At 40.3% G+C, this 27,740-nt stretch overlaps 2 protein-coding genes across 3 annotated transcripts; both read left to right on the top strand.

The window, feature by feature from the left end:
• Window positions 1–497: 497 nt before the first annotated feature.
• Window positions 498–6,920, top strand: CAMLG (calcium modulating ligand; the record flags this gene model as incomplete). Its single annotated transcript, XM_083872077.1, has 4 exons — window positions 498–660; window positions 1,767–2,218; window positions 3,127–3,192; window positions 4,926–6,920. 4 exons carry the CDS (start codon window positions 498–500, stop codon window positions 5,115–5,117), a joined length of 873 nt encoding a protein of 290 aa, XP_083728203.1. The 3' UTR covers window positions 5,118–6,920.
• Window positions 6,921–7,060: 140 nt separating this feature from the next.
• Window positions 7,061–26,661, top strand: DDX46 (DEAD-box helicase 46). Of its 2 annotated transcripts, XM_083871958.1 has the most exons (24): window positions 7,061–7,111; window positions 9,366–9,542; window positions 9,804–9,944; window positions 10,837–10,954; window positions 11,121–11,286; window positions 11,582–11,733; window positions 12,061–12,174; window positions 12,802–12,967; window positions 13,292–13,412; window positions 13,762–13,937; window positions 14,359–14,480; window positions 15,275–15,353; window positions 17,146–17,228; window positions 18,054–18,218; window positions 18,568–18,730; window positions 19,641–19,834; window positions 20,356–20,493; window positions 21,136–21,285; window positions 21,898–22,095; window positions 22,671–22,889; window positions 23,404–23,548; window positions 24,180–24,253; window positions 24,707–24,785; window positions 25,711–26,654. In XM_083871958.1, exons 1-23 carry the CDS (start codon window positions 7,095–7,097, stop codon window positions 24,752–24,754), a joined length of 3,126 nt encoding a protein of 1,041 aa, XP_083728084.1. In that variant the 5' UTR covers window positions 7,061–7,094; the 3' UTR covers window positions 24,755–24,785; window positions 25,711–26,654. The 2 variants fall into 2 exon arrangements, with proteins under 2 accessions (XP_083728084.1, XP_083728083.1); XM_083871957.1 differs by having other exon boundaries at window positions 24,707–26,661.
• The last annotated feature ends 1,079 nt before the right edge of the window (window positions 26,662–27,740 follow it).

The raw sequence follows: 27,740 nt of genomic DNA on the forward strand, positions 1-27,740 counted from the left end.
GTAATGTGGCAGTTTCATCACCCGGCACACAAGGAGAGGTGTAACGGACTTCTACTGTACATAGAGATGAATATTATGCCAACTCTATCTTATGGAAAGAAGTCAATACGCTCCTTGTTCTGTAATGCCGTTAGCTTAGGCATCCTCGAGAGGTGCCTGTCTCTCGCTATTTCCTCAGGGCGCAGTGCCAGGGTGGGCGGCTGCCCTGTGTGTGCCGGGGGACAGCCCCCGCCCGGCCCGGGGTGCCACCGCCACCCGCTGCCCTCGGGCCACCATCGCCCCTTCCCGCCCTCATGTCGTTTCTCCCCCGGATCGTGACGTCACTTCCGAGGCCGGGGCGACCATCTTGAGTGCGGGCCCCGCGCCGTCAGAGAGGGACGTCCTTCTGCCCCTAAGCAAAATGGCGGCGCCCGCTTCGGCGGCTGGAGGGAGGTGGGCGGTGCCGCGCCTGCGCGCCGGGCGGGGCGGGCCGCGGTGCCGGGCCTGCGGTGCCGGGGATGGCGGACGGCGGCGCGGGAGGGGCGCCCACACCGCCCGGGCCCCCCGCGGGGCTCTCGGCGTCCCAGCGCCGCGCCGAGCTGCGCCGCAGGAAGCTGCTCATGAACTCGGAGGAGCGGATCAACCGCATCATGGGCTTCCACCGGCCCGCGGCGGGCAAGGGTGAGCCCCGTAACGGTTGCGGCGGGGCCGTGTGAGGGCTCCGGGGCTGCGGGGACGCCTCGGCCTCTCCGGCCGTGACCGCTGCCCGCAGTCCCCGGTGAGCAGAGCGGCCGGTTCCCGCAGGGGCAGGGCGGGTGCCTCCCCGGCCCCTCAGTTGTAGGGATGCTTCAAGCAGCACGACCTGCCCCGCTCCGCCAGACCCGCCCATTGAATCCCTGTTCCGCCAGGAGGTCGGGGCTTGGGCCCGGCACGGTCCCTCGATAGCGAGCGTACAAGCTGTCATTTCACTGTAAATAGGTTTTTTTTTAGTTGAAGAAACGATGAGCCTCCCCCATGTTTTTAGTCCGTAGCTGCTGTTTTTCATAGCTGGCTTTTTATAGCAGAATTATCTCACATTTGGGTAGTGACATAGATGTTTCTGGTTGGCATGCGGAATTTTCTTGCAGAGCCATATCCAAGGTAGCTCAGTTATATCTCTGTACATTCTTCAAGTGGCCTGTCTTGTCAGGAAAGAGTTCTCAGATTTCGGTTTACAAGGAGGTCCATTAGCCATGAATCAGTCTGATGTAACACTGAAAAGTACTCCTGAAGTGTTAGTCCTCGCTCCCTGGTAGGATCAGACGCATTCTTGATTGGGCTTTTGTTTTCTGCCATCGCCTCCCTCTCTGTAAGATGGGTCTGTGGGTTTGATAAAGAGCAGGTTAACACTGCCCTACCTCTGACAGTAGACAGCAAGCTAAGGTGCACTTCTGTTGTCTGCTCATTTGTCAAGTATTAAGTGTTGTTCTGGTTCATTCAGATTTCTGCAAATCTTTTTTTTTAACATCAATCCACGTATTTGGATCTTTCTGCTTGTGCATGCTGTGCTGTTGCTTAAGGAGGTTCAGTGTTTTAATTTCTCCATTGCAGACTGACAGCTTCAACTTCTGACCTGCATTGCACATCTTTATGTCTTGTGTCTTCTCTGTGAAGAGTGCTCCCTTTAATCATAAATCTGTCTTTTCTCTTTTGGGAAGCAGAGCTCCAGGATCCTGATCCGGTATAATTGAAATGTTGTTCCACACACCCGGCGTGCATAACTCTGTGTTTTTATTTCTCTTCCTTAGGTGATGAAAGTCACGCAGACTCAAAGCTTCAGCACGAGCAAGACAAATCCAACTCCCTTCCCATTCCTTCAGTGTCCAAGCGGATTGTGCTTGGTGATTCCGTGTGTAACGTGACGGGCGCGGCCGACCACGGCAGCAGCGTGGCTGAGCTCAGGGGGGACAAGGACTTGTTTGGTCAAGCCCCAGAGCTGGTCAGCGAGGGGACAGAGCTCCGTCACCGTCCCCGGGGAGAGCTGCCCTCCGAGGCTGCCCCACGGCCCCCCAGGCACGGCCTGGAGCAGTACCTGTCCAGGTTTGACGAGGCTCTGAAGCTGAGGAACCAGCTGATGAGTGAGAAGCCGAGCCAGGAGAACGGGAACGCGGCGGAGGAGTTTGACTCTTTCCGCATTTTCAGATTGGTGGGGTGTGCTCTGCTCGCCATCGGGGTCAGGGCTTTTGTGTGCAAGTACCTGGTGAGTTCAGGGACACAGTCCTGCGGGGCTTTGCTGGTTGGTGCAGATTACTGGGAAATACCTGGGGCTGAAGTCTGTCGGTAATGACCAAGTTGGGAACTTCAGGCACTCTTTACATTTCCAAAAATTGTATAAAACCTAAAAAAATTGCTGAATTGTATGAGATTAATCTGCCACCAACACAGCCACTGTGTAACCACTGAGAGCAGCACGTTTGGTCTCTTGTGTTTCAGGAGCACATGCACTGGTATAGCTATGGCAGATTAAGTCTCCTGCAAGTTTTTTCCCCATCTTGGTGAGCATGAGAGTCAGCTGCTCCTCTAGTTTGGGGTCTACAAAAGAATAATAGAGTAAGAATAGAGTTCCCATCTGGGGATGGAAGTGTCCAAGGCCAGGTTGGATGGAGCTTGAAGCAGCGTGGTCTTGTGGAAAGTATCCCTGCCCATGGAAGGGGTTTGGAATGAGATTGCTTTTTAGGTCCCTTTCAACCCAAACCATTCTGTGATTCTTAGAATAATAGTTGTACCAAGAGTAGTAGATCCTACTCATTTATCAACTTGGGAAAATTAGTTTCTCAGTATTCCCAGTGTCTGCCAGAACAACAGAGGTGTGAGGTGGGTACAGCCCTGCAGCTCCTGGATCTCTGGGTTTAGTTTTACACACTGGGCTCAGTTTTGCACTCTTCTGCCACTTCCGGTCTTTAGGCTCAAAGAATATAGGGCAGAACCTTATTTTTGACATGTAACTTGTCTACTTAGATTTGTAGTGTTCAAGAACAACATTGCTCTGTTCCACAAATTAATTTTTACCTACTAATTTTATTTTATGACTTAGGAATTATTAAATCTTTGTGTTTCTTAGCTATTCTGACCAAGTTAATTTTTATATATTCTTTTCTGTTCCTTCAGTCAATATTTGCACCATTTCTTACTCTACAACTTGCTTACATGGGACTGTCCAAGTACTTTCCAAAGGTAATTATTTTTTTTTTCCGAATTAGATTAATTTGAAGTGTTTTCAATTTAAACTTTTGTTTAGATTGTATTGTTTTAGGACCAATGCATTTGAAGTATTCTTCCCTTGTTTTCAACTGTTGAAAGGCCAGTGCTAATAGTTTATATTAGTTTTTAATCTTTCCAGATTTAGTCCAGGATCTTTTTTAAAGTTGCAGTGGAAACATGGGTTAGCAGCTTGTGTAGCTGTAGCCTAATTAAAAGCATCTGACCAGGAAATCCAGGTAGTTCTTTCATGTCTTCAGGAAACTTGCTTTTCTTCTAGACCATGCTCTTGTCTGGTTATTACTTGCTTTGTTAAGTAGCTGTTTTGCATGTAATAGCTGGATGAAATTTGGGAGAGTGTTTGCTAAAAAATGAGGTAGAACGTTGAGTTTTAAGGGCTCTGCATTCCACTGCTGGTATTGCTTTGAAAGGCAGCTTGAAATGAGACATTTATTTGTGTGTGAAACTTGCTGCTTATTAGCAAGATTTGCTATACCACTTGCTTTATATATTTACAACAGGTAATTGTGCTGGAGCATTTGTTAGGTTGATGATTTTGTCAGGTCTGTCGTGCAGAGTGGGACTGAATGATGTTCAATCCGTAGTTAAAAGAGGAAATTTGCATTTTAAAAGGAATAGTAGATTACTTGTAGAAAATCGGAATAAATCAGTTGTTTTGTAGTTAAAACTAATCATATCATAATAGTCATTCTAAGCTGATGTGTCACAACACAAAACAGTAAAATTAGCCTTAGATTTACACCAGCTCATCTGCTACATCATCTTGTTCTTGTTTCTGGTCTACTTAAAATCAGCTCTTCAGTTTCAGAGTTCAAAGAGGTGGTTCCTTTCCACAACTTGCTTTTACTGCAGTTAGACCTTAGGTAAGGTCAATCCCTTTGTTAACCTTCATTTTTCTCCCATGAAAAACAGAAATACTCTTGAAAGCTTAATTTAGATTGGATTAAATTAAAATACCCAGCAAGTATCATCAAATTATTAGAATTTTCAGCCACTTTTCCTGCCTGTCAGACTTGCATCCTTGGGATTTCTCATCATAAGGATGGAACAGCTTTCAAAAGGATTTGGAGCATTTCTGAATTCAGAGGATAAAAGTGCTAAATTAAGTTTTTCTAAAACAGAAACAGTTGGTTTTCAACTGTAAATTTTCTGTTAGAAAACTTAACAGTATTTATGGGGTTTTGAGCAACCTGGTCTAGTGGAAGATGTCTCTGCCCATAGCAGGGGGGTGGAACGAGATGAACATTAAGGTCCTTTCCAACTCAAACCATTCTGGGATTCTGTTTTCTCCTGGATAGTGTGATGAGATTAATCCAAACTTTACAGTAGAGATGGCTCCTTACACCCAGATTTCCCATGTCTGGGAATGTTCCCACTCATGCAGGAGCAGCTTCCCAGCCTCACGTCTCAGCCTGCTGGGAGCAGTTGTGTGAAGGAGGCAGAATATCCGGGATGAATTTTATCTGCTGTTAAGGAGCCTCTCACTCGGCTCTGGTGGATCCATCACAGCAGGAATCTGTGTCCAGGATAAGTGCTGTGACTCCTGGAGTGTGTCTGGGCAGAATCAATCCAGACCTGCTGCTTCTACCAAAGAATTTGGAACGTGTGAAATCGGCACAGAGTTGGGGACATGTAAAGCGGAATTGGATTAGAAGTAACGTGATACTGGTTTTTTTTTTCCCTTTTAGAGTGAGAAGAAGGTGAAAACGACGGTATTGACTGCTGCTCTTCTCCTGTCTGGGATCCCTGCAGAAGTGATCAGTCGCTCCATGGACACCTACAGCAAAATGGGAGATGTTTTCACAGACCTTTGTGTCTATTTCTTTACTTTTATCTTTTGCCATGAACTTACTTTGGTTTTTGGCTCTGAAGTACCATGATGGCGGTAGAATTCCATACAGTAGCCACACTAAAGCTTTCTGGACTGTGTTCCTTTAACATCTGACTGTGCAGGCAGGTCTAAACCTTCATTAAATCTCTTACCTGTTGGAATGCTTGAAAGGGGCCTTGAATCCAGTAATTTTGGGAAAGGGAGAGCAGGGTCCCCGACTGCCGGTTGTGTTGGTTCAGTTTATTTAAATACTGTGTCTGTGTATTACAAATGTGAAGGCTAGGATGCAAGTGTCAGTGGATGATTTATTTGCTTTAGTTAGATGATGCCCTTCTCAGCCTCCTTCATAAACATTTACAAAGCTGCCTTTGTTCTTTTCAGTGAGAACAAGAAGAGAATCCCTTCAACAGAACCTTATATATGTGTGTATCCTGTATGACTATAACTAACAAGACCTGCTCGTTTTTTGGTGTTTCCATTTTTAAAAGAAAGCTCTAAAGAAAAGAAATCCCTGTATTCTCTTCAAATGTTCAAGTTCAGAATGTTGAACCAAGTAGCTGCTTCTGGAGAATGTTGGTGAAATTTGCCACTTCACTGTCCTTATCCCTGGCTTGCTATACATTACTTGTGATTGTAATTAATTTAATTTGATGATTATTGTGGAAAAGAGCTAAGCAAAACCAACAAGAAGGTGGTCCTGGTGCTTCTAAAGGTCATTAATCAAAAAGTAAGAAGAAAGAGAACTCATCACATCTGTTTATGAGTTTCCAGCAACCTAATCCTAGTGCAGCTCACACCTGTGCTTTCTGATACCCTTTTTTATGTTAACAGTTCATCTCATGAGAAATTTTATACATATTGGCACCCCACCTGAAGTATCAAATCTTTGCTCTAGTGTTTGTAAAACTGACAAGGGAAAGGGTTTTGTTTTCAATCTCTTAGGAATTTTGCACAGTGAGAGGAAAGGTCATTCTAAATAGCCAATTTAAATGCTGATAATCTCTGAAAATCTCTGTTGAAGCTACATTTGGTAGTGTTTTCAGCTTGTAGTTTTGTGTTTAAGATCTGGACTTTCAGGTAGTATAGGCTGATGCCTATTCTTATCATGGTAAACCACACATTTTACTTGGTATTTGCCTGCAGAGATATTTTTAGGGAGCAGATGTGTTTGATTGTATCTCTCTAAATGGCCCAGCTTTCAGCTGATTATTCTCTGTTAAAGCTTCCTCCTGTAATTTTAGTGATACATTTCTGACTTTTAAATTAGACACATGTTTGTGCTCTGAATACAAGAACCTTATGTTTTGATTTGACCATTTTCATGAGGGTTTTTTAACTGGTTATGTTACAGTGAGTATTGTATTACAGATGTTCAGGGGCTGGGCTGCAGAAAATTCTGGCTTAGGTCTATTAGCACAGATATTGATTCAGCAACTTTAAATTTATTTATATTAGACAGTAATTTCAGAAAATTGAAATTACAGTAATTTAAGGTTGAGATATGTAAGTAATGAGTTTGCTCAAAAATTACATGTTCTGATTCTCTACTTATATGCCCAAATGTAATACAAATACGTTGGAAAAATCCCTATACCGGTACCTGCAAAAAGCAGTGGATTTTTAATCCTCCCCATAAAAACTTTAATCAGGTAAATACTCTTGCATGGGAAGAGCACCAGAGGGGCTTTGTGCTTAATTACGAAAACTCGATGAAGAAACGGCGATCAAGAAACGACCTTTGACCAAGAAACCAACCTCTTTTATTCCGTTTTTACCTTACCTCTGTTGGTGTACATAATTCTATTTAATGTTTATTGCCAGACGGATTGTTTTCTATTAAAAGCCTGTTTGTTACCCGCTTCCTTTGGCGCTGCTGGGTCCGGTCCGTGTGCCCGGGCGGCGCTGCGCCCTCCGCCCGCCGGGGGGCGCCGGCGGGGCCCGCGGGCCGGAAGGGGCGGCGCTCGGGCCGGGCTCTGGCCGTGCGGGCGCGGAATGGCCGCCGCCGTGTAGCGGGAGCGCCGCCGCCATGGGCCGCGAGTCCAGGTGAGGGAGCGGCGCCGCCGCACCGCCCGCCCGGGATCGCGGCATGCTGGGGGATCGCGGCTCGCTCGGGCGCGGTGAGGCGGCCGGGAGGGGGGTAGAGGGCGGCGCGGGCTCTCCCGGCCGGCGCTGCGCTGAGGCCGCCGCGGCGGGGCCCGGGCCTGGAGCCGGCCCTGAGGGGCAGGGCCGGGGGCTCGGGGCTGCGGGCGGGGGCCGCGGGGCCCAATTCTGTGTCCGAATTATCGGGACTCACCGGCACCGGCCTCGCGGCTCCCGGGGCCCCTCCGGCCTTCGCGGGCTTGTTCCCAAGTGGCTTCATTATCCACGTAGGGGGGTTAACTTGGTTTAGATGGTTTTGCTTATGCCTTTTGTATTTATGCAGGATCACATATCTTTTGCCCTCTCACAGCTGATGTAAAGACCTGGTTAGGGTTGTAACCAGCTCGGCAGTAATGTGCCTCTGCTGTGTGTCTCGGGCCGAGCCTGTGCTCCAGGTGACACAGAGCTGCTCACACCGATCAGGCTTTAAACCCATCCAACAATTTGCAAGTGCTGTCGGGCATATGCCTCTATCTCATAGTTTAATCTTATTTCAACACTAAAACTGACACGACAGTCCCCACATGCAATTGTACTACAATGTAACAGCTCCCAGGTCCATAGCGGAAATTTACGCTGAGAAAGATGACTCGAAATTTTAACAGCCACCTTAGGCTCAAATTAGTGATGTAGTGCACAGCTGGGGACTCCCACAGATCTGCCTGAATTAGCTCCAGATGAGCTGTGGGCAGTACAGGGCACCGTTAGAGCCTCCTGAGTTGAAAGCCAAGTTCTGGCACTCCAGCCAGCAGGACTCCGTTGCTTGTCACAGAATAGCGTCTCTAAAAATAATGTTAAAAGTGGGTTTGTTCTTGTATTAATTTTCTGTTCTAACATACAAAAAGTTTTAAAACTGAAGAAATGGTAAGAGGGTGAGAGTGAATGGTGGGTGGGGGCTGCATGTTGGTTGGTGTGAAGAAATGTTCCTCACACTGTGGCTTCTACAACCTGAAATCATCTTTTTGGCTTTACTGCACACTATAGAGGAAAAAAAATTAAAACCGAAAGTAGTTCTCTAAAACGAAAGGATTAGAAAGAGGGAAGTATAGAGCAGATCCCATGGTATTTTGTGATGGAGATGGAAAAGAAACTAAAAGTCTCAATGCTGATGGATGTTCTTTGCACTCATGCTGCTGATAGGCAGGATGTGGGTATATGCTGCTGTACTAACTCCAGGTGCACGTGGTGCCAAAATATACCACATAACATAGACTAAATACAAATACACTGCTATTTTTAGACCGGAATTATTTTTATACTACCATGGAAGTAAAACAAGGAGTTGGTGGGCTTAAAGTCTTGCCTTCTCTGCTTCTTCCTGCTTCTCAAGCATGACTGCTGGGCTTGTTAGGAGAAAGGGTCTGTGGGTCCTGAGCCACAGGAGGGTGAACAAGGGAATTATTCTGGCATGGTAACCGAATATCTGGGATTGGAGGAAGAGGAAATGGTCGCAGTCAAGGTCCCTCTGTGACTTCTACACTCAGCTGAAGAGTTTCCTAAAAAATTCCTAGCCCTGCTCTGTGGTAGGGATAAGAGCATCAATGAGGGGAGGAACAGAGACACCCATCTCCATCACACACCCCTCAGGCTTTGCTGACTTCTGACACTTCTGTTGTGATGTTTGATATTACAGAATTTCTATTGATGTCAGCATGGTAAAGGCATTGACCACAGCTGAGTCACATCCTCAGGGGTTTATGTTTCTTTAATTCCAGTCTGACAGCTTTCCCACTGAGCAGAGGTGTAGTTTGCTTACCTTACATGGGTAAACGTTGATTGTATAAAAAGCAACAAAGAGCAGTTTTATTTGCTTGACAGATTTTAGGATAGCTTCAGAGCCTTCAGCTTTTCCTATATATAAAATGGAAATTAGTGGATTTCTGAAAACGAAATTGTTCTTGATGTTCTGGTGTTCTCATGATGTGCTTATAATAGTACTCTAAAACTAAAAGAAAATCATGACCAAATAATCATCTGATTTAAGTGTCATTAAGAGTGTCTATTACGTATATTAATCAGTTTGGCAAGGTGATTACAGAAGTTTAGACATATAAAAAGTCTGAGAAATCCGGATAATTTATTTTGCTTGCTCAGTCCCCTGACAACCCCCTTTAAGTGCCCGTGCTCTGGTGCTGACCCCCGGTGCCCGTGCCCGCAGGCATTACCGGAAGCGCTCTGCGTCCCGCGGCCGCTCCGGGAGCCGCTCCAGGAGCCGCTCCCCGTCGGACAAGAGGAAGCGCGAGGACAGGCGCTCCAGGAGCCGCGACCGCAGGCGGGAGAGGTCGCGCAGCAGGGACAAGAGGAGGTCTCGCTCGCGGGACAGGAAGCGTCAAAGGTACGACACCGGCTCCAGTCAAAGTGTCTAAAAGTGCCTGTCTGCTGAGCATTGATGTTCTCCCTCTCCAGTTAGTTCCTTTGCTGATGTCTGTGATGGATTTCACTGCGCCTCCTAAATTCTTTCTGACTTGCTGGTGCTGGAGTTTGTGAGTTCTTAGTGGTCTTGATGATAGTGGGTTCCATTTACAACCTGTTCCTCAGTGGAAGACTGAAGTTATATTCTGAGCATGTCCTAAGCAAAGACAATTTTGTGTGTCAGGCGTTCAAGGAGCAGAGAGAGGGAGCGGAGCCGAGAGAGAAGACGATCCCGGAGCCGGGAGAGGAGGCGCTCGAGGAGCAGGAGTAGAGGGAGAAGGTCTCGATCCTCCAGTCCAAGCAAGAACAGGAAAACAGAAAACAGGTATTTTTGTGTTCTTGGCTTTAGAAATGTGTAAAAGCTTACTGCAGGTCATTGTCTTTTAAATATATCTTGATAAGGTTTTTAGATATAATTGCAAACAGCATATAATAACGCTCTGCTGTAAAATGAGTGGGGAGTCTGTAAATGGTAACAACAGTCTGTATACAGCATAAGTAGTGATGGCACTCTAGAAATCATGACAAACTGGGATCACAAAGGCTTTGGGAATAAGTGTATGTTTTGTATTAGAATAGTCCAAAGAAAAAAGCTTTATGATATTAAATTATCTAGAGGGAATTTTATATTTATTATCATAAGCTAGCACAAATTTGGTTTAGATGCTTTCTTTTAAATTTGAAGCAAGTAAGGATAATAAAACCTGTGATAAATGGGTTTTATATTCAGTGCAGGTGTCTGCCTCTCACATTTGCATTACATGAGTAGCTTTTCTGAGGGAGAAGGGCGTTTGTCTGTCAGCCAGGAGATTGTGTTTAGGGGGATGCTCACATTTCCATGGCAAGATGCTAGATCACTTCAGCTTTCTCTAGAAATTCCACAAACAGGAAATTTGTTCTATCTCTTTTCTAAATGCTGGCTTCAAGGAGGTGAAAATAAAGCACAGAACAACTGGACTATCAGTTGTAAGAGCTCTGAAAATGAGTCTGCAAAGAAATGAGAAAAGCATGTGAACTGGTGGATTGGGTTAGAGTCTACATTACTGGTAGTTAGAGGAAGTAATTCCATGACATGGAAAGATTGGGAAGTAGTGTGTTTTGTGAGGTGTTCAAAAACATAACAGGGTGATTATAGTTCTGTTTCTGTCCAGAATATATGTATCCTCCCCCTGAGAAAAGTTGTTATAATCTAAGAAACCTTCGATCTTAACTTTCAGATCAAGATCTAAAGAAAAGACAGAAGGTGTCGAAGTTTCCAAAGAAAAGAAAAAAGACAAAGATGACAAAGAGGAAGAGAAGGATAAAGATGCTACCACAAATGCTGTGGCCACTGAGGTAGAGACTTCTAACATTTATAAATATAAAAGATTAATAATTTAAACCAGGAAATTTGTGGATGTCCAGTCTTCTACAGCTTGGTCACTCAATAGTTACATTTGTTTAAAGAAGCATAGGCTAAAGCCACTGGACATTAATTTTCACTTTTTGGTTTTTGTCATAGAATTTTGATCAGAACAAACTAGAAGAAGAAATGAGAAAACGAAAAGAAAGAGTGGAGAAATGGAGGGAAGAACAACGCAAGAAGGCAATGGAGAACATAGGAGAGCTGAAAAAAGAAATTGAAGAGATGAAACAGGGGAAAAAATGGAGTTTAGAAGATGATGATGGTATTTAACTGCTTCATATATAATAGAATACTTTTGTGCCTCGTAATATTTTTATTACAATATCTTTAAAACATCTTATTACTCTTCAGAATGTGAACCATAAAATAACAAAGCCTAAATCTGGTCATGGTGTCAAATGGTTTAAGATACATTTTTTGATAAACCAGCTGGAGAGATTTGTATGAAGAAAAATTATATAGTAATAACACTGGGCTCTAATTATTCAGGTGGACAGTAATTTGACACATGTAAAGACTTCCCTATCTTTTATCCCCATCTTTTTCACTCTTACTAGATGACGAAGAGGAAACTGCAGAAGGAGAAAAAGAAGGCAATGAGGTTGAAGATGAGGAGTTAGATCCTTTAGATGCTTATATGGAAGAAGTAAAAGAAGAGGTTAAGAAGTTCAATATGAGAAGTGTGAAAGGTGGAGGTGGGAGTGAAAAGGTAAAATCACTTGTTAAAGATTATTTGCTTTCAAAACATAAAGATAACTTTGTGTTTTAATAACAAAAATGGCTTGGGAAGAAATGGGGGAAAGTGCAGAAAAGCTAGAAGTTATATGCACTCAATGCATGTTTGCTTTAACTTTCATTTCCTGGTGTTTTTATGAAACTGTTTATTAAGCATTATTCTGATAAAATTTCACTGAGGGAAGTGGGAAATAAAAATGCTTAGCATAATGTATCCAGAAGTACAAATACTCTGTATAATTTTTACAGGACGGGTTTTGTTTAATACAATAGTGCAATTTTTTAAAACTTTTTTTTATAGAAAACTGGACCAACTGTAACCAAGGTGGTAACTGTGGTGACAACCAAAAAGGCATCTGCTGAGACAGAAAAGAAGAAAGGGGAACTCATGGAGAACGACCAAGATGCAATGGAGGTAATGGAAATGCTTTGTATTTCTCTTGTGAACAGGCGAAGTGCCTGTTCTTGTTTCCTGTGGTTGTGTGTGGTGTTTGGCCTGAAGAGCTGTGGAGGGTGTGGGTATTTTGCTGCTCGGGAGGCTGTGGAGGGACAGCCTTGTCTGAGTCACAGACTCAATGCCCTACAGCCCCTGGAGCTCAGCCACTCCAGGTCATGCTCTGTGGCTGCAGTTCCAGCATTAGTAGTGCACCTTCAAAGCTGAGGTGAGGACATCTATCAGAGCTGTGACTGCAGTGTGACACCAGTCTGCTGCCTGCCTGCTTTCTCTTAATTTCCTCTTATTGTTTCTTTTGTATGGCAGTGATTATTTCTAAATGACAGGGCTGGTAGCTGGCATTGGTAGGTCATGAAAGTGACACAAAACATGGTGAGAGTTAAGGTTTGGGAGAAACATGAAAGAATTAGGGGAAGGAACAGTTGGGACTCTCTTGTCCTTGAACAACTGAGAGCATGTCTTCAGTTTCATGTCTAATATAGTTAGAAATACTGTTTGCTTCTGCATAGTGTTACTATAAATGAAAAAGCCAAACACCTTCATAATTCATTAATTCTAGAGTACACAAAAATTGTGATCTCCCTACAGTATTCTTCAGAAGAGGAGGAAGTTGATCTTCAGACTGCCCTGACTGGCTATCAGACCAAGCAGAGAAAGCTGCTAGAACCAGTGGATCATGGAAAGATAGAATATGAACCTTTCAGGAAAAACTTCTATGTTGAAGTACCAGAACTAGCTAAAATGACTCAAGAAGGTAAAGACAACCAGAACACCTTCAGTGTGCTAAGGAACAGGAAATGCTTTGGAATATAAAAAGCATTTGGAGCAACTTGCTATAGAAAAGTGTTAAATCAGTTGCATCCTTATTGTTGATAACTTACTATAATTATACATGAGGCTGGAAAATTAACCTGAGTCCTTTCAACCTAACTCCTGTTTATGTGTAACAAACAAAAAGCTATTTTTCTGGTAGTGATAAAATCAATATTTCATGTTAAGGGACAAAGCAAGAATTTTCTGATCAGGGTAGTAGACATGTGTCAAGTTTGACTCTATTAAAAGGTAAATTCTATTTCAGAGGTAAACGTGTACAGATTGGAGCTGGAGGGAATTACAGTCAAAGGAAAAGGCTGTCCCAAACCAATAAAAACCTGGGTACAATGTGGTATTTCCATGAAGATTCTCACTGCCCTCAAAAAGTAAGCAAACACTTTATGAACTGTATCATCCTCGATTTTGCTTGCTGTGTTCTCTTTTATGTCCATGAGAAAGACCTTATACTTTGCTGCATAATGCCACATGTTCATGTCTGTAAATGTTACATGTATGGTCATCAGAGTATTTATCACTCAGTGTTGAATTAGTGTTATTAACTATTCTCTGTCATTTGTGTCCTGCTTTTGCTGTTCATTTTGATCTGTGTTTTTTGAATGGCACTGATATGTATATCAGCGAATATGTAAATATGAAAAAAAAAAGAGCAAAACTTCATGATTCACATTTGTCAAATTCTATTTTGTTCTTAATATTTTCTTTTCTTTTTTTAAGACATGGCTATGAAAAGCCCACTCCGATTCAAACCCAGGCTATCCCAGCAATTATGAACGGACGAGATTTGATTGGCATTGCTAAAACGGGAAGTGGAAAAACTATTGCATTTCTGTTGCCTATGTTCAGACACATTATGGATCAGAGAGCATTAGAAGAAGGAGAAGGTCCCATAGGTAAAATGATTTTATTTTTCAAAGTTACTATTTCAATAAATAAAACCTCAAGTATTTGCTTTAGATGGGATTTCAGTTCACTTGGTTATAGGGAGAAGTGCTTACTAATATCCATTGATAAGTAGCTTTTTCTTTTAGTTAAAGATAACCATGCTCTTTAATGTTGTTTTGTGATCACTGTGCCATCTCATGTTGTTTCAGTAGCCCTCCCATGTCTGTGTATCTGGGAGACCTTTGATTTTTACACTTGGACCAGTTTTCACTCCTTCCTTATAATGTTTTAATTATCTTTTCCTTGAAATTACATTCTTAAAAACAGGAAGCAAATTGCTGTAAACATCATTACAAGGATTAATTTCTGTTGTGGAAATTACAACATCTTTTATATTGCTATGTATGATAAGAATGTTTTGCTTTTCAGCTGTCATTATGACACCTACACGTGAGTTGGCTTTGCAGATTACCAAGGAGTGCAAGAAATTCTCAAAGACACTTGGGCTTCGAGTTGTCTGTGTTTATGGAGGAACAGGAATCAGTGAACAGGTATGCAAAACACGTGCCTGTCTTGTCAAAGAATGCTTGGACTTTTTTAGTCAATGTTTCTTCTATAGCAAAATTAGTTGCTTTTTCTTTTCCATTAATCCAATACGTTTACAGTCTTCATTATGGATTTTTTTCCTAGTAATGCAGAAAGCTTTACATGCAACTTGCCTTAAAAAATGATCCTGGAAAGTCTCAGATAAATCTGTAAAAATTTCAGACTGTTTCTCTTCATGTGTGTACCGAGCATTAAATTAAAATTCAATTATTAGTAGGATATAATTGTTTGAAAGTTACTAAGAAGCTGCGTTTTTCTGAGAGTTCCCCTTAAGATAACAAAAGCCAGAAAATCATAACATTGGTTGATTGCAGTATCAAATATTGCATCTTGAAGTAACTTAGAGATTAATTTCAAGATTTTCCACACCTCCACCCTACCCATTTATGGAAACAACAGGAGTGACCATCTGTGGTGGGACATGGTGTGTCTACTATCACTGATGTAACGCTGACATTTCTTACAGGCTCTTAACTGTATTGAAGTCATATCCTCATTAAAGCTACTTATTTTTCAGGTGTGGTAGCTCAGACTGTCAGGGGTTACTCTTTTTGGAAGCAGAGTTTTCCAAAGACTTGAAGAAATTGCTAATTAAAATCTTTACATAATTCACATTAGTAGAACAGCTGTATTACAGTGTAGGTGGTTTTTGGTTTTGGAAGGTGATATGTGTTTAAGAAAACCTGAAAGAAATCACAAAGCAAAAACTAACAGATTGTTTACTGTGTTTTGAAATCAGATAGCTGAACTCAAAAGAGGTGCTGAAATTATTGTTTGCACACCTGGACGTATGATTGACATGTTAGCAGCTAACAATGGTGAGTAGAAAACCTTTTCCTTTGGAGATTTTTTTTTACATTTGTTGTGTAATTCTAACAAATTCAAAAGATCATGTATTTTGATAAATGGTCTTATGGAATTTTCTTATATCTCTTCAGGCTGCACTATATAGCTATTGAGAATATATAGCACTAATAATAGGTTTAAGCATATATTAATTTGACTTTTTTGGGGAGGACAGGAAATACAACATTCTTGAAGAGTTTTCGAGAATGTTTATCATTGCTAAACTTGAAATGTGCTGGTCCAAAATTTTTAACTTGGAGTCATTTAGATAAAGGTTATGTACCAGTTGCTTACTTTGTCTGCCCATTGATCTGTTATCCATGTTAGAGTAGCTCAGCAGTTCCCTGCTTTGCAAGAGCATCTGACTCTGCCTTTATCTGTTGGCTTTAAAAACCAGTCAAAGAAGCCCTCCCTAAATACCTGCTCAGAAGTAAAAGAACTGACCTTATATCAGGTATTCAGATTGATTAAACTGAGCCACTGCAGCTTTAAGAGGTTTTGTCCTAGTGTAACCATTGCATGCTTATTAGATAAAGTTTTATTATTAAATTATTCCACATCAAAACCTCTACTAAACTGTTGACATTATTTAACTTCTGTGAAAAAAGTACCTTCAAGACATATAGAACTGGGCTTCCAAGACTTAAATCGTCAAAGGTAGGTACATTAATGCTGTTCCCAAGTAATTTTACAAAGTTATTATTTGGGGATGAAAGTGTTGAGATGTTAAATAGATACATAGACATAAGGAATACTTGCTTTGTTCCTTAAGTATGAATTCCATATATTAAGAAATGCAGCGCGTAATGTCTTAAATAATTTGAGGATTCAGCTACAATTTGCTGAAGCTGAGAGGACCAAATTCTTCTGTATTTTGATAGGCACAAATCTGAGTGATAGTTGTAGAAAATGTGGCAAATCTGTTCCATTCAGAGAGTATTTGGCAGTGTCACTCCACAGTGGTGTGGAACTGGATGTGTTTATATTGTTTGAGAGTATGATTCTAAAATCCTTGAGTTAAATCCTTCTCATGAAAGGGAATCTCTTCAGTGTTTGGGAAGGGTGCTAGTTATCCTGTCCATGATAATTTCAAAATGTTCACAGAAGCACAACTTGCTTATTTCAACCTGTCCCAGAGTTTGGGGTGGTTCTTGATTTTAAATTCAGTAGTGTTACTGGGTAGGTTTTAATCTTTATATATTCATTTTGAAAAGACTGCTTACTCTGTTTTATGCCTATTAATAGCAGTGATCTAGAACTAGTATGGTTATCCTCAAATAGTTATTCTTAGTTCCAAGGAAGCATTACAGATTGTGTATAAAGGAATTTTCTGAGGCTGCAGCAGTTAGCACTGGGCTTTGCCTTCCACACATGCGCTGTAATCTCTAATATGTTCTTTTCTAGGTGCCGCTGTCAGATACTGGCTGATGTGGCTCCTTGCTTCAGCTCAGTCTTAGTTTTATGATGTGTTTTGGCGAGGGCAGTTTTCTGAATTTTACAGGTTCTTCTGGCCCTATGATGGTATGCAAGAGAAGAGTTTGACAAACTAAAAGGGCCTTGTGCATACTTACACATTTCCCAGAATGTATGTGTGACTAAAGTGTGAACATTAAAATTCACATTTAGTGAATTTTTTAAACAATTAATTAATGTCTTTGTTAGACAATAGTGAGACTATATAACATTTTTTAAAAAATATTCCTAAGGGAAACCAGATTTCCATTTGATTTTGTTTCCCATGTGTTTTTTCCTCTCCTTTCACAGGTCGGGTGACAAACCTCCGTAGAGTCACGTACGTTGTACTTGATGAAGCTGACAGAATGTTTGACATGGGGTTTGAGCCTCAGGTAATTCATGATGTGAGGGATGGTGATAAAAGATGCTGGTTTTCACATCAAGGATTTTGCAATACTGCATTATTACTACTCTGCCAGTGGGCATTCAAAAGGACCTGCTGCGTATGGACAGCAGCTTAAGCTGACTAATATTTCTACTACTCTCATATCTATTATCACATTATTATCACATTATCCTCACATCTAGGAGACGGTATCCCTGCCCATGGCAAGGGGTTGGAACTGGATGATCTTAGGTCCCTTCCAACTCAAACCATTCTGTGATTCTATGTTTTGCTTTCAATAAATTCCTACATAGTTTAGATTTTTCTCTAATACACAGGGTGTTTTACACACTTATTTTGAATACTTATGGCCGTGTTGTATCCTTGTGTAATTCCTTGATACAGTTGTAGTCTGTTTTATAAAGTCTTGGATGTCTTTTGGCAAGAGATAAGAACAAAATGTTGGAAATGATGCTAATTACTTCCTAAGAGCTTTGGACATCCAGGGCTCTTTCAGTTGTCATGGGCTATACTGTTCTCCAAATCTAGGATGTTTGTTTCTTGAGCTGTAGGGTTTCTGATAAATTTCCTAGGATTTTTGCTGAGCTGCCGCTGCTGCCAGATTGCATATTGCCATGCACTTTCCTTCTGAATCCAGCAAGTTTTACCTGCCTTCCAATGCCAGCAGCTTGGTGCCAAGAGGAAATGTGTCAAGACTGTTTTGTAGTCTGTGAGGTGCAGACACCACCTGATTTTAAAGATGACAGCTTTGTATGAGTGTGAAATGGAGTTACAGCACTTGGATGTTAACAGGAGTGTTCTCTCACCACAGGTTATGCGCATTGTAGACAACGTCAGGCCTGACCGACAGACTGTCATGTTTTCTGCTACTTTCCCCAGAGCTATGGAGGCCCTGGCTCGCAGGATCCTCAGTAAACCCATTGAGGTGCAGGTTGGAGGCAGAAGTGTTGTCTGCTCTGATGTGGAGCAGCATGTGGTGAGTGTGATAAATCTGCCTTGCTTATCTTCTCATTTGCTTGCAAAAGATTGTTCCCAGAAATGTTGGATATAAAGCAATATGCCCACAGAGCTTTTATTTTTAGAAAGTTAGTGGCCTTATTAAAAATAAATTTAGAATAAATTTATACCCTTATCTGCAAACGAGTGTGATTTTTAAAGTTGGTTTGTAGCACTAAGCTGAGCAGCAGTTTAACCATAGCTGTGGGAACAGCCTGAAAAAGTAATCTCCTCTCCCTCATTTTTACTTTTATATGTTCTGGATTTGTATAATGACTCAAGATACAAGTTATACTCTCTCTTCTTGGCCTTTGTATGTCTTTTTCCAGATTGTCATAGAAGAGGAGAACAAGTTTTTGAAGTTACTGGAGCTACTGGGACACTATCAGGAGAAAGGATCTGTTATCATATTTGTAGATAAGCAAGAACATGCTGATGGGTTGTTGAAAGATTTAATGAGGGCTTCTTATCCTTGCTTGTCTCTTCATGGAGGTAATTACAAATTTAAGGATTTATATTATCTATTTATCTATTTATATTATCTATTCCAACTAGGATGTTGGTATCCAGTAGTTAAAAATCACAGTTCCTGTATAGTACCAGGTATTACTTCTTCATAAGCAAGTTTTGCTTTGTAATTGAGGAGGATAATTGTCTCTTAATCTGAAATAGACGTGATAGTTTTGTGTAATTACTCTTCAGTGTTCTCTGTGAGATGTCATCAGATGCCACATCTTATGTGTGTGAAGAGGACTGTTACTGAGAGTTAACACCTCTCAGGGAATATTGCTCACTACTTGTTACTGTAGAGTAGTGAGTGCCATTGGGGAGTATCACATGATACTTTTATTTGAGATGCCACTCTAACAGCAGTTGTCGCTTTACTTTTCTTCTGTCAAGCAGTAATAGAATGGAAGTAGGAAGAGGAGGAAAATCTCTTTACAATGCTGTCCACCCCAGTATATTTTAAAACTTAGAGTATTTTTTTAGAGCATTTTATATACAACCAGTAAGTACAAAATCAGTGTTAGGATTGCAGCAATGGAAGAGGGAAAAATATTCTTGTTCTTGTTCTTCTTGTTCTTCTGAAATTTCAGTTGCCTTTAGAGAACAGACAAAGCCTCCAGATGAGGTCTCAGCTGAAGTACAAAATAGAAAATAATATTAAAAAATGTTTTGAGGATCTTGATATGGGGAAAATATCTTCTGATAGTTGAAAAACTAAATTATTCTAAATAATAGAGGTTATTTTGGCTAATGTATTTTGCCTTCAAAAGCGTGAAAGTATTGAAGCTCCATTTCCTTGTGGTTTTGGTTGTTTGAAGTTGGGCGGTGTTTTGACACGTGTACAAATTCTCATGACTTAAAGCAGAGCTTTATAATTAACTGATTTGTCTTGCAGGTATTGATCAGTATGACAGGGACAGCATCATTAATGACTTCAAGAATGGAACCTGCAAACTCCTGGTGGCCACGTCTGTAGCAGCGAGGGGCCTGGATGTGAAGCAGCTGATGCTGGTGGTCAATTACAGCTGCCCCAACCATTACGAGGACTATGTGCACCGAGCCGGCCGCACGGGCCGAGCTGGCAATAAAGTATGTACACTCCTTCTGGTTTCATCAGTACTGGCATTTTCCCTTCTTTATTGTTTGATGAAGTTGTTCCAAGGGATAGCTACAGAGGGAGTAGTTTGTGTTGTTGTTGGGAAGAGTGTTTTTAATATGTTCTGAACTTTAGCAATCTGAAATTTGGAACTTAGGTGTTTTTCTGATGTCTGAGTGTTCTTTTAAATCCCAATTGTGGCTGAAAGTTTGAGTGTTTTTCACTGTTGGAAATGTGCCCTATTAAATTGATAAGATATTAATTTTCCAAATTTTTAATCATGACAACACTGTTTGGAAGGAGAGATTTCAGTGTTTACTATCTTAGCCCTCTGTATCAGCTTCCTGGGAAATCACATTATTCATTCTACACTTCCACTAAAAAAGAGTTATTGCATGGCTGTCATGATTACTTTCATTGACCAGAGATCACAATCTGGGCAAAGGTGCTTCAATAAATTTAGAGATAGTGTCTTTAGAGCTTTTTCCTAATTGTCTTAAATGATTTTGACCAGGGGTATGCCTATACATTCATTACTGAGGATCAGGCACGTTATGCTGGTGATATCATTAAGGCTTTGGAATTGTCTGGGAATCCAATTCCTCCTGATTTGGAGAAGCTCTGGGCTGACTTCAAAGACCAACAGAAGGCTGTAAGTAATTCTTCTGTAGGGGGCTTGGTCCAGGTTTAATGCCTGTGTATGCACTTGTGTCCAGTTGTCCAGTGTACACACATGGGTCACCTCTTTGGGAACACGTGTCTGCTTGCCTAAGTGTGTCAGTGACCTCAGGATTGGGATCTTGAATTTTATTTAAAGAACTCTTCTTGAGAATTTAAATACTGTCACCTGGTATGAAATAAGTACCTGTGGTATAAAGGGCACTTTGGCTTTTACCAAAATTTACATACAAGATAATGAAGCCCTTTCACTGAATTTGTATGATAATTTCTAAAGCTTTCCACCAGAGAGGAACTCTCTCATGCTGAGAAGAGTAACATTGGAGTTTTTCTGATATAAAAAAATGGAGGTTTTTTAACTGCATTTGAAAAGCATTTAAAATATATACTTTCAGAAGATCCCAATAGGGTACTGTCTCTGCTGAAATAACATAGTTTTTTTAAATTACATTTCATTGTGAAATGCAGCTTTTAAATTTCAAGCACTTCATGAATGTGTTAGGATTTGCTTTTTAAAGAACCTCAAAATTATTTGTATTATCTTAAAATTATTTTATGATTGTCAGAACTAGGATTTGAAACTTCTAAGTGTGATAATACATGTTTTTGTTTTCAGGAGGGAAAGTTGATTAAAAAAAGCAGTGGATTCTCTGGCAAAGGTTTTAAATTTGATGAAACAGAACAGGCTTTGGCTAACGAAAGAAAGAAGCTACAAAAAGCAGCTCTTGGCTTGCAAGATTCAGATGATGAAGATACAGCTGTTGACGTAAGCACTTGGGAATAGGATTTAAGTTGCTTATGGATTTTCTCAGTACATTTGATTTTCTTCCCCAAGAGGTTGCATAATACAGTGCAGAGTGCATGGATTTCTGTGACCTTTGTTACTGACTGCATGTATTCTTCCAATATAGCGAAATAGCTATGAGGATCAAGCTATAGGAAGATCTTCAGTGTCTCTTTTTGACTTACTGGTATTCAACACTTAATGTGTGTAGTTATATAAATGTCACATAAATTATTTGGAGTATTAATCTTGCATAAATGAAATAGAACAATGGTCCTCAATTGTAAATATATTTTTATTTGAAGTGTTTTAAAGACATGATAGCATTTTTTATTTCTAAAATCTTAATAGATTCCTTTCTTGATGTTGGATAGATTCCTTTTTGTGACCTTACAGGTAAACACTGTGTTCAGACTTTTTCCTGATTAGATCATCCTTTTGTTCAACTGTAGTTTTGAGCAGGCTTCTACCATATATACAAGATTGATTTCTTTAAGAACATGTAAACTAAATGCCCCTTAGTGTTTCTTTCTTTATGATGACAAGATTATATAGTGGTAAATGGAGTGATCATATAATTCTTATTTTCTCTAGATTGATGAACAAATTGAAAGCATGTTCAACTCAAAGAAAAGAGTAAAAGACATGGCAGCACCAGGAACATCAAATGCTCCTACACCATCAGCTGGAAATGCAGAAAAATTGGAAATTGCTAAAAGATTGGCTTTGAGAATCAATGCCCAGAAGAATCTTGGAGCAGAGGCACAAGTCATGGTTCCCTTCCACTTTAAGGTTAGGCTCTTTACAGACCAATTTTACTCTTTTTTAATAAAGGTTGTTCAGTTCTTTGTTCTGTGGCTGCCATTTGATTTAGTGTTTCTGCAGACTAGTAACAGACTGCATTGTTTCTCTCTTTTAGGCTGAGCTTGCTCACTTGCATAGGATTTGTGAGCTGATACGTTCATAAGACTTATTACAGAACCATAAATGCTTTGTCTGCCCTGGCAAAGAGTTAATTCATTACTGATAACATTACACAATTAATTTTGTCTGCTTTGACAGAGTTTCAGAGTATCTTTATCTGCTGGAGCAAGAGCTGTAGTACAATGTGTTTACATTGAGCTTAATTTTTCTGGAATGTCCAAAGATATTTTTAAGCTGAAAATACAAAAGACCACTAAGATCTTTTCTTTGCCAGCTGTGAAGGGAGTTGTTGAGAGGAAGGAAGGAAGAGCAGAAGTTTGGAGAATGTATTTGTTATGTAGACAATCACCTTACATAGAGAGCTTTAATGAAACCCTTACTGGTTTATATAGGACTTTTTTTTGGCTACTTTGTGTTCTCAGTATGGACCTGTGCTTTTACAGGATGTGATGCAGCAGGCTACAAATGCTATCCTGAGAGGAGGCACAATTCAAGCTCCTACTGTGTCTGCCAAGACCATTGCAGAGCAACTGGCTGAAAAAATCAATGCCAAGCTCAATTATGTACCTATAGAGAAGCAGGAGGAAGAGAAACAGGATGGAGGACAGAATGAATCCTTCAAGAGATACGAAGAAGAATTAGAGATCAATGACTTCCCACAGGCAAGTAACCATTTTGCTATAATCAAGTTTAAATTACCATTATTTAACAAAACCTCTCCTCATACTTACACCAGTAAAATACTATGTCTCAATTTCTGATCATACCTAATTGAAATTACTATATGAACTGTGATTACTTCTCAGGTTATATAAATGCAATGCTTTGGAATTGTTCCAGAGAGTATCAGAAAAAAAGTATCAGACAAAAATCTCTTCATCCTCTACCCACTTCTCTAATACTCAGATCTCTGACTGGTGTTTTTTGGAAAAGCTTTACTGTCATGACTGATAGAGCTCTTTGCCCTTCTTTTAGTACCTGAGTATTTCTGCCATTCAGAATGTTGCTGCTCTGATCTACCTCATGTGTTATTTTGAGGATTTATATTTCACACTATCAAGTACAAATTCCCTGTATTTATCTTTGAGGTTCTGTGCACACTGGCAGAACCAGTGGATTGTCATTTTGTGTGGTGCCTTTCACCTTGTTGATCCTCTCACATCCTTCACCTTGCAGACTGCCAGATGGAAAGTTACCTCCAAAGAAGCGCTGCAGAGAATCAGTGAATATTCTGAAGCTGCCATTACAATCAGGGGAACTTACTTCCCTCCAGGCAAAGAACCCAAGGAAGGAGAAAGAAAGATTTATTTGGCTATAGAAAGTATGTATTCTTCTTTTATAAATGTTTGAAAGCTATGAGTCTGGTTTTGTAATTAGACGTGGAATTTTTGTAGTCAGTGTTTGGACACTTGAGTTATAGACTCACTGCAGTGACTCTGCAATTACTGTAAACACTTGTTAATCTTCATACACTTACCAAATGATCCATGGGGATCACAGAGAGGCTTCTCCTCACCTGCCACAGAACAACACCTAATGTATGAAATCAGTTTGGAGGAGAGGAAAAGAACAGAAGAAGAAGAATTAGCACAAAGAGGTCTGTGCCAGTGTGAAATAAGGAAGAAAACAGAATTCTGTTTAGGCTGTTAAAGGCATAAGAAATTGCATCAACTACTACAGCAAAAACTTGGCAAATGTCTTGATGGTTGAATTTTTCTCAAGAAACCTCTAATCCTGCATATTCCTGAACAATATAATTTATGACTGGAGTATCTTCCTTAAAAGAGAACACAGTCAAGCTTTGGCATTCTGAGCAATAGAGTCTTCTTCACCAAATAGCTGAGGATGTTCAGCAAATTTTACTGTGCTTCTGAAAGTAGACAGCAGTGTTTATTCTGTAGGCTTCATATACAGAAAGCGTTTAGGATTATAATACATATTTTTATCTTCAGGTGCCAACGAACTGGCTGTACAGAAAGCAAAGGCAGAAATTACACGACTTATAAAAGAGGAGCTCATCAGATTGGTGAGTGCAATATCCAGAATGTAAAGGGAATAATATTTGCTGTATGAGATAGACTTCAGCAAATGTTGATGCTCTGGCATAAGGTTTTATTAATATCAGGGACTGGGACCTATAGATCTCAAAAACACTGTTTTATTGAACAGCCTGAAAATCCATGGCACTGGTTAATCAGCCAGAACACGGCTGCTATCAGCCAGCAGATGGAGATGACACATTGACAGAGCTTTTTAAATGAAGACCCCTCAAAGAGTTGGGTCCCAATAAATTTCCTAACTTCAATACCATCAGGCAGGGAAGAGGAGAATTATCCCCCTCATTTGGTATTTTATATGTTGAGAGATCTGGTTTGCTGTAGCTTTACAACATACCCAGCTAATAACCTAGTGGGGTTTTATTGCAATTCATTTATCCATCTTCGCTTTTAACTGTGATTATCCTCTTCTTTATTTGCAGCAAAATTCTTACCAACCAACCAACAAAGGAAGATACAAAGTTCTATGAGCATTTGGAGTTATCTGTCTGCCAGCAGCTGGTGCGTGAAACTTTGTGGCTTCTGTTGTTTTTGCTGTTTACACTGCTTATTGTAAATTAAGAAATTTTTTTATTTCATCTTGCGGACATTTTTTTAACAGAAAATTGATACTTGCTGAACCATCTTAATTCTCTCCACTAAAGTTATCAGTCTTAAAGCAGACCAGTTTTGGCGGAACATGATTTAATTTAAAAGTGCGGTTTATATACTTTTCATCATAAAGAATATGAAATAAATATTAATTTTTTTGACAGACAGTATACTGTTAAGTAAATGAAAGTGTTGGGATTTGTGTTGGAAATTGTTAGAATGTACCTGCTTCATATTGTTGAAATGGTTCACACATCAGTTTATACTGGAAAAATTATAAAATAAAATACATCAAAATAAAAGCAGGATTTTTCTCCTGATCCATAGCATCTCTCTGGCTGGTTCCACACACATTCATTCCCTGTACAAACGTCCCCCTAAGGTCAGAGAGTCTTGCATTGATCAGAGTAGAGAATTTTTTCCAAAAACACTCGAGGTCTTGTTTTAAGATTTTATCCTCATGTCCTGATTTTTCTTTATCATTCAGGTAATAGATAACTCTTTGGGGTCATTGTAAAGTGAAATGTTTTGTAGTATGACAATAGTTTTCTTGGTTTTTTTCTAAACATCAGAATTTTAGGATTTGATTTTTTTTCCTCATTTGGTGACATAAGATTGAAAGTCTGTTTTAGTTTAAAAAGGAATTAGCATAAAAAAAGGAGAAACCTCTTTTGTAATGAAATACAACTTTGTCACTCTTTTATAGTGTTCTTATATATACATTTAATGTGATTATTCCCCCAGGATTGTCATCTTTATTACTGTTAGGCTATGACTTTAAGTAAAAATGTATAGTGATATTTATGAATGAATTCCATAAATACTATCATTGCAGTCAATAAACTACTGGGACAGGCAAGACCGATGTTTTTGAGGTCTTACCCCATAACCAGTGGGATTCGTGATGGACTCTACTCCTAAGCGTTGGACTCGTCTGCTTGTCTGGAGCCGAGGCAGTAGCAATTTAATTGTCTCATTCTAGCAGCTGCAAGACTTTCAAGATGATGACTTTCAAAAGGACTTTCACAGAAAGCTCTTCTTACCTGACACATTGAGAAGAAATGTGTCATTTTAAACCAGCTGTGTATATACTGCTTTAACCCTGGTGGAGACAAATCATACAATCTGCATCATGGCTGTATAAATTCACAACTTTTCTTTCCAAACTTGAGGTAATTTAAGTGACTCTTTGTGTTTGCATACAACTGTCTGTTACCCTGTCAGTGTACCTTATTTGCAGTACAGGGAAGAAGCAAAGGAATGACAATACCAGCTTAACAGTCTACTTTTTGGGTAAGAACACTCCTAAGGTAGTACTTGCCAGTATTAATACATGGAGTAGAGCAAAGAGAAGCAGCACACACAGTAACACTTCTCAAAACTTAAAACAGAAATCCTAAACTAAAGCTCTGTGATTACATTTAAGTGCATTGGTTTTTCTTCCCTTAAGAACTGGGGTTTGATGTCTTTCCTAGAAATTCTTTGTTGAATTGTCTAACTTTTGGACAGTGTCTCTTTGCAGAAGAGTGACACATTTTGTATATTTAGTGAAGGGCACTGCAGAGTTTGGACATGTCATTAAAAATCTTGGTTCAAAATGTTCATACATTGATATATCCTAAAAAAGGCATGATGGAGATACTTTTATTGGATTTCAGAGATGCAAAAATGTGTAATCTTTAACTTCCTGGGGGTTTTAAATGCAATGTCAATATTCTTATGTTTTTTTAATTCCAGCAAAAATAAAAGCAATTTCAATGTATATTTTTCAGAAACTGTCTTTCTGAATAGCTCCTCTGTTTCATGCATTTGCACTGCTTCTGTGTTTTTTTCATGTGACAATTAACCTCATGCTGTTTGGAGATGGGTGATGTGAACAGCAGTTTGTACTTTAGTTTTTGTGCTGGAAATACAATGCAACACAGCCCAGACTCAGTTAAGAGAGTCACAGTGAAGGTGTTTGGATATGTGAAAACAAGAGCAAAATGCATAAAAGCCAAGGGAAAAGAAGCTCTCAATTAACAAATACACAGGGAAATAAACACTAGAAACAAGATGAGAATAAAAGTTTGGAGAAGATACAATTCAATAATGAAAACTGCTCTATGTAATTCTTCACAAGTGTGTCCATGGATATAGACAGGATCTTCATAAATATGATTTGGCTGCTTTCCAGGCAATCTGCCCTGGTCAGATTCATGTTGCCAGTTGTGGGAAGAGCACAGGGATACTGTGGTTTTGTTTTGATTTATTTTAATATACATAAGCAGAGCTTGTTCTGTTACCTATCCAGGTGACAATGCTCCCAGCTTCAAGGTTGTTTTATATTGTCAGTACTAGAGTGAACAGTGATGTTTTGGGTGGATAAGTGATAAAAGTATTTGGCACTGGATCATGAATGAGCTTTTTCTTGCATGTTACATAATGTGGTGGTGTCATTGTGCAGCAGGCCCACACCAGGGAGGGGAAGGCAGAGTGAGATCCCTGCTCCCAGCCCAGCTCCTCATTCTCTGTGCAGGTGACCCACCCCAAATCCAAACAGCAATAACCTCCCACTACCACTGTGAAGGATTAATGTCCTAGCCAGGAAAACAGGGGAGACTAAATCCAGTAGTTTGTGTGGGGGGAAAAATTCACAGCGCGATAAAAAATGTGTGTTATCACAGTTCAGAATGTTATACTCCTATGGTACATGGTTGCCACCTTTTGTTTAAAACAGGCAGCTCAAGGCCTATTTTGCATGCTGACTTTATGCTATAAACCCAGATAATGAGTGTAGATCACAGCCAGCCTGTTCTGTAGCTGTTCCTTGTGCTGGCTGCTTGAGATTTTACTTGTACAATTAAAGCACTGCAATTTAGTTAA

The sequence above is a fragment of the Zosterops lateralis genome, assembly GCF_965231275.1.
Source record: "Zosterops lateralis genome assembly, chromosome: 14".
In the NCBI taxonomy this organism is placed as follows: domain Eukaryota; kingdom Metazoa; phylum Chordata; class Aves; order Passeriformes; family Zosteropidae; genus Zosterops; species Zosterops lateralis.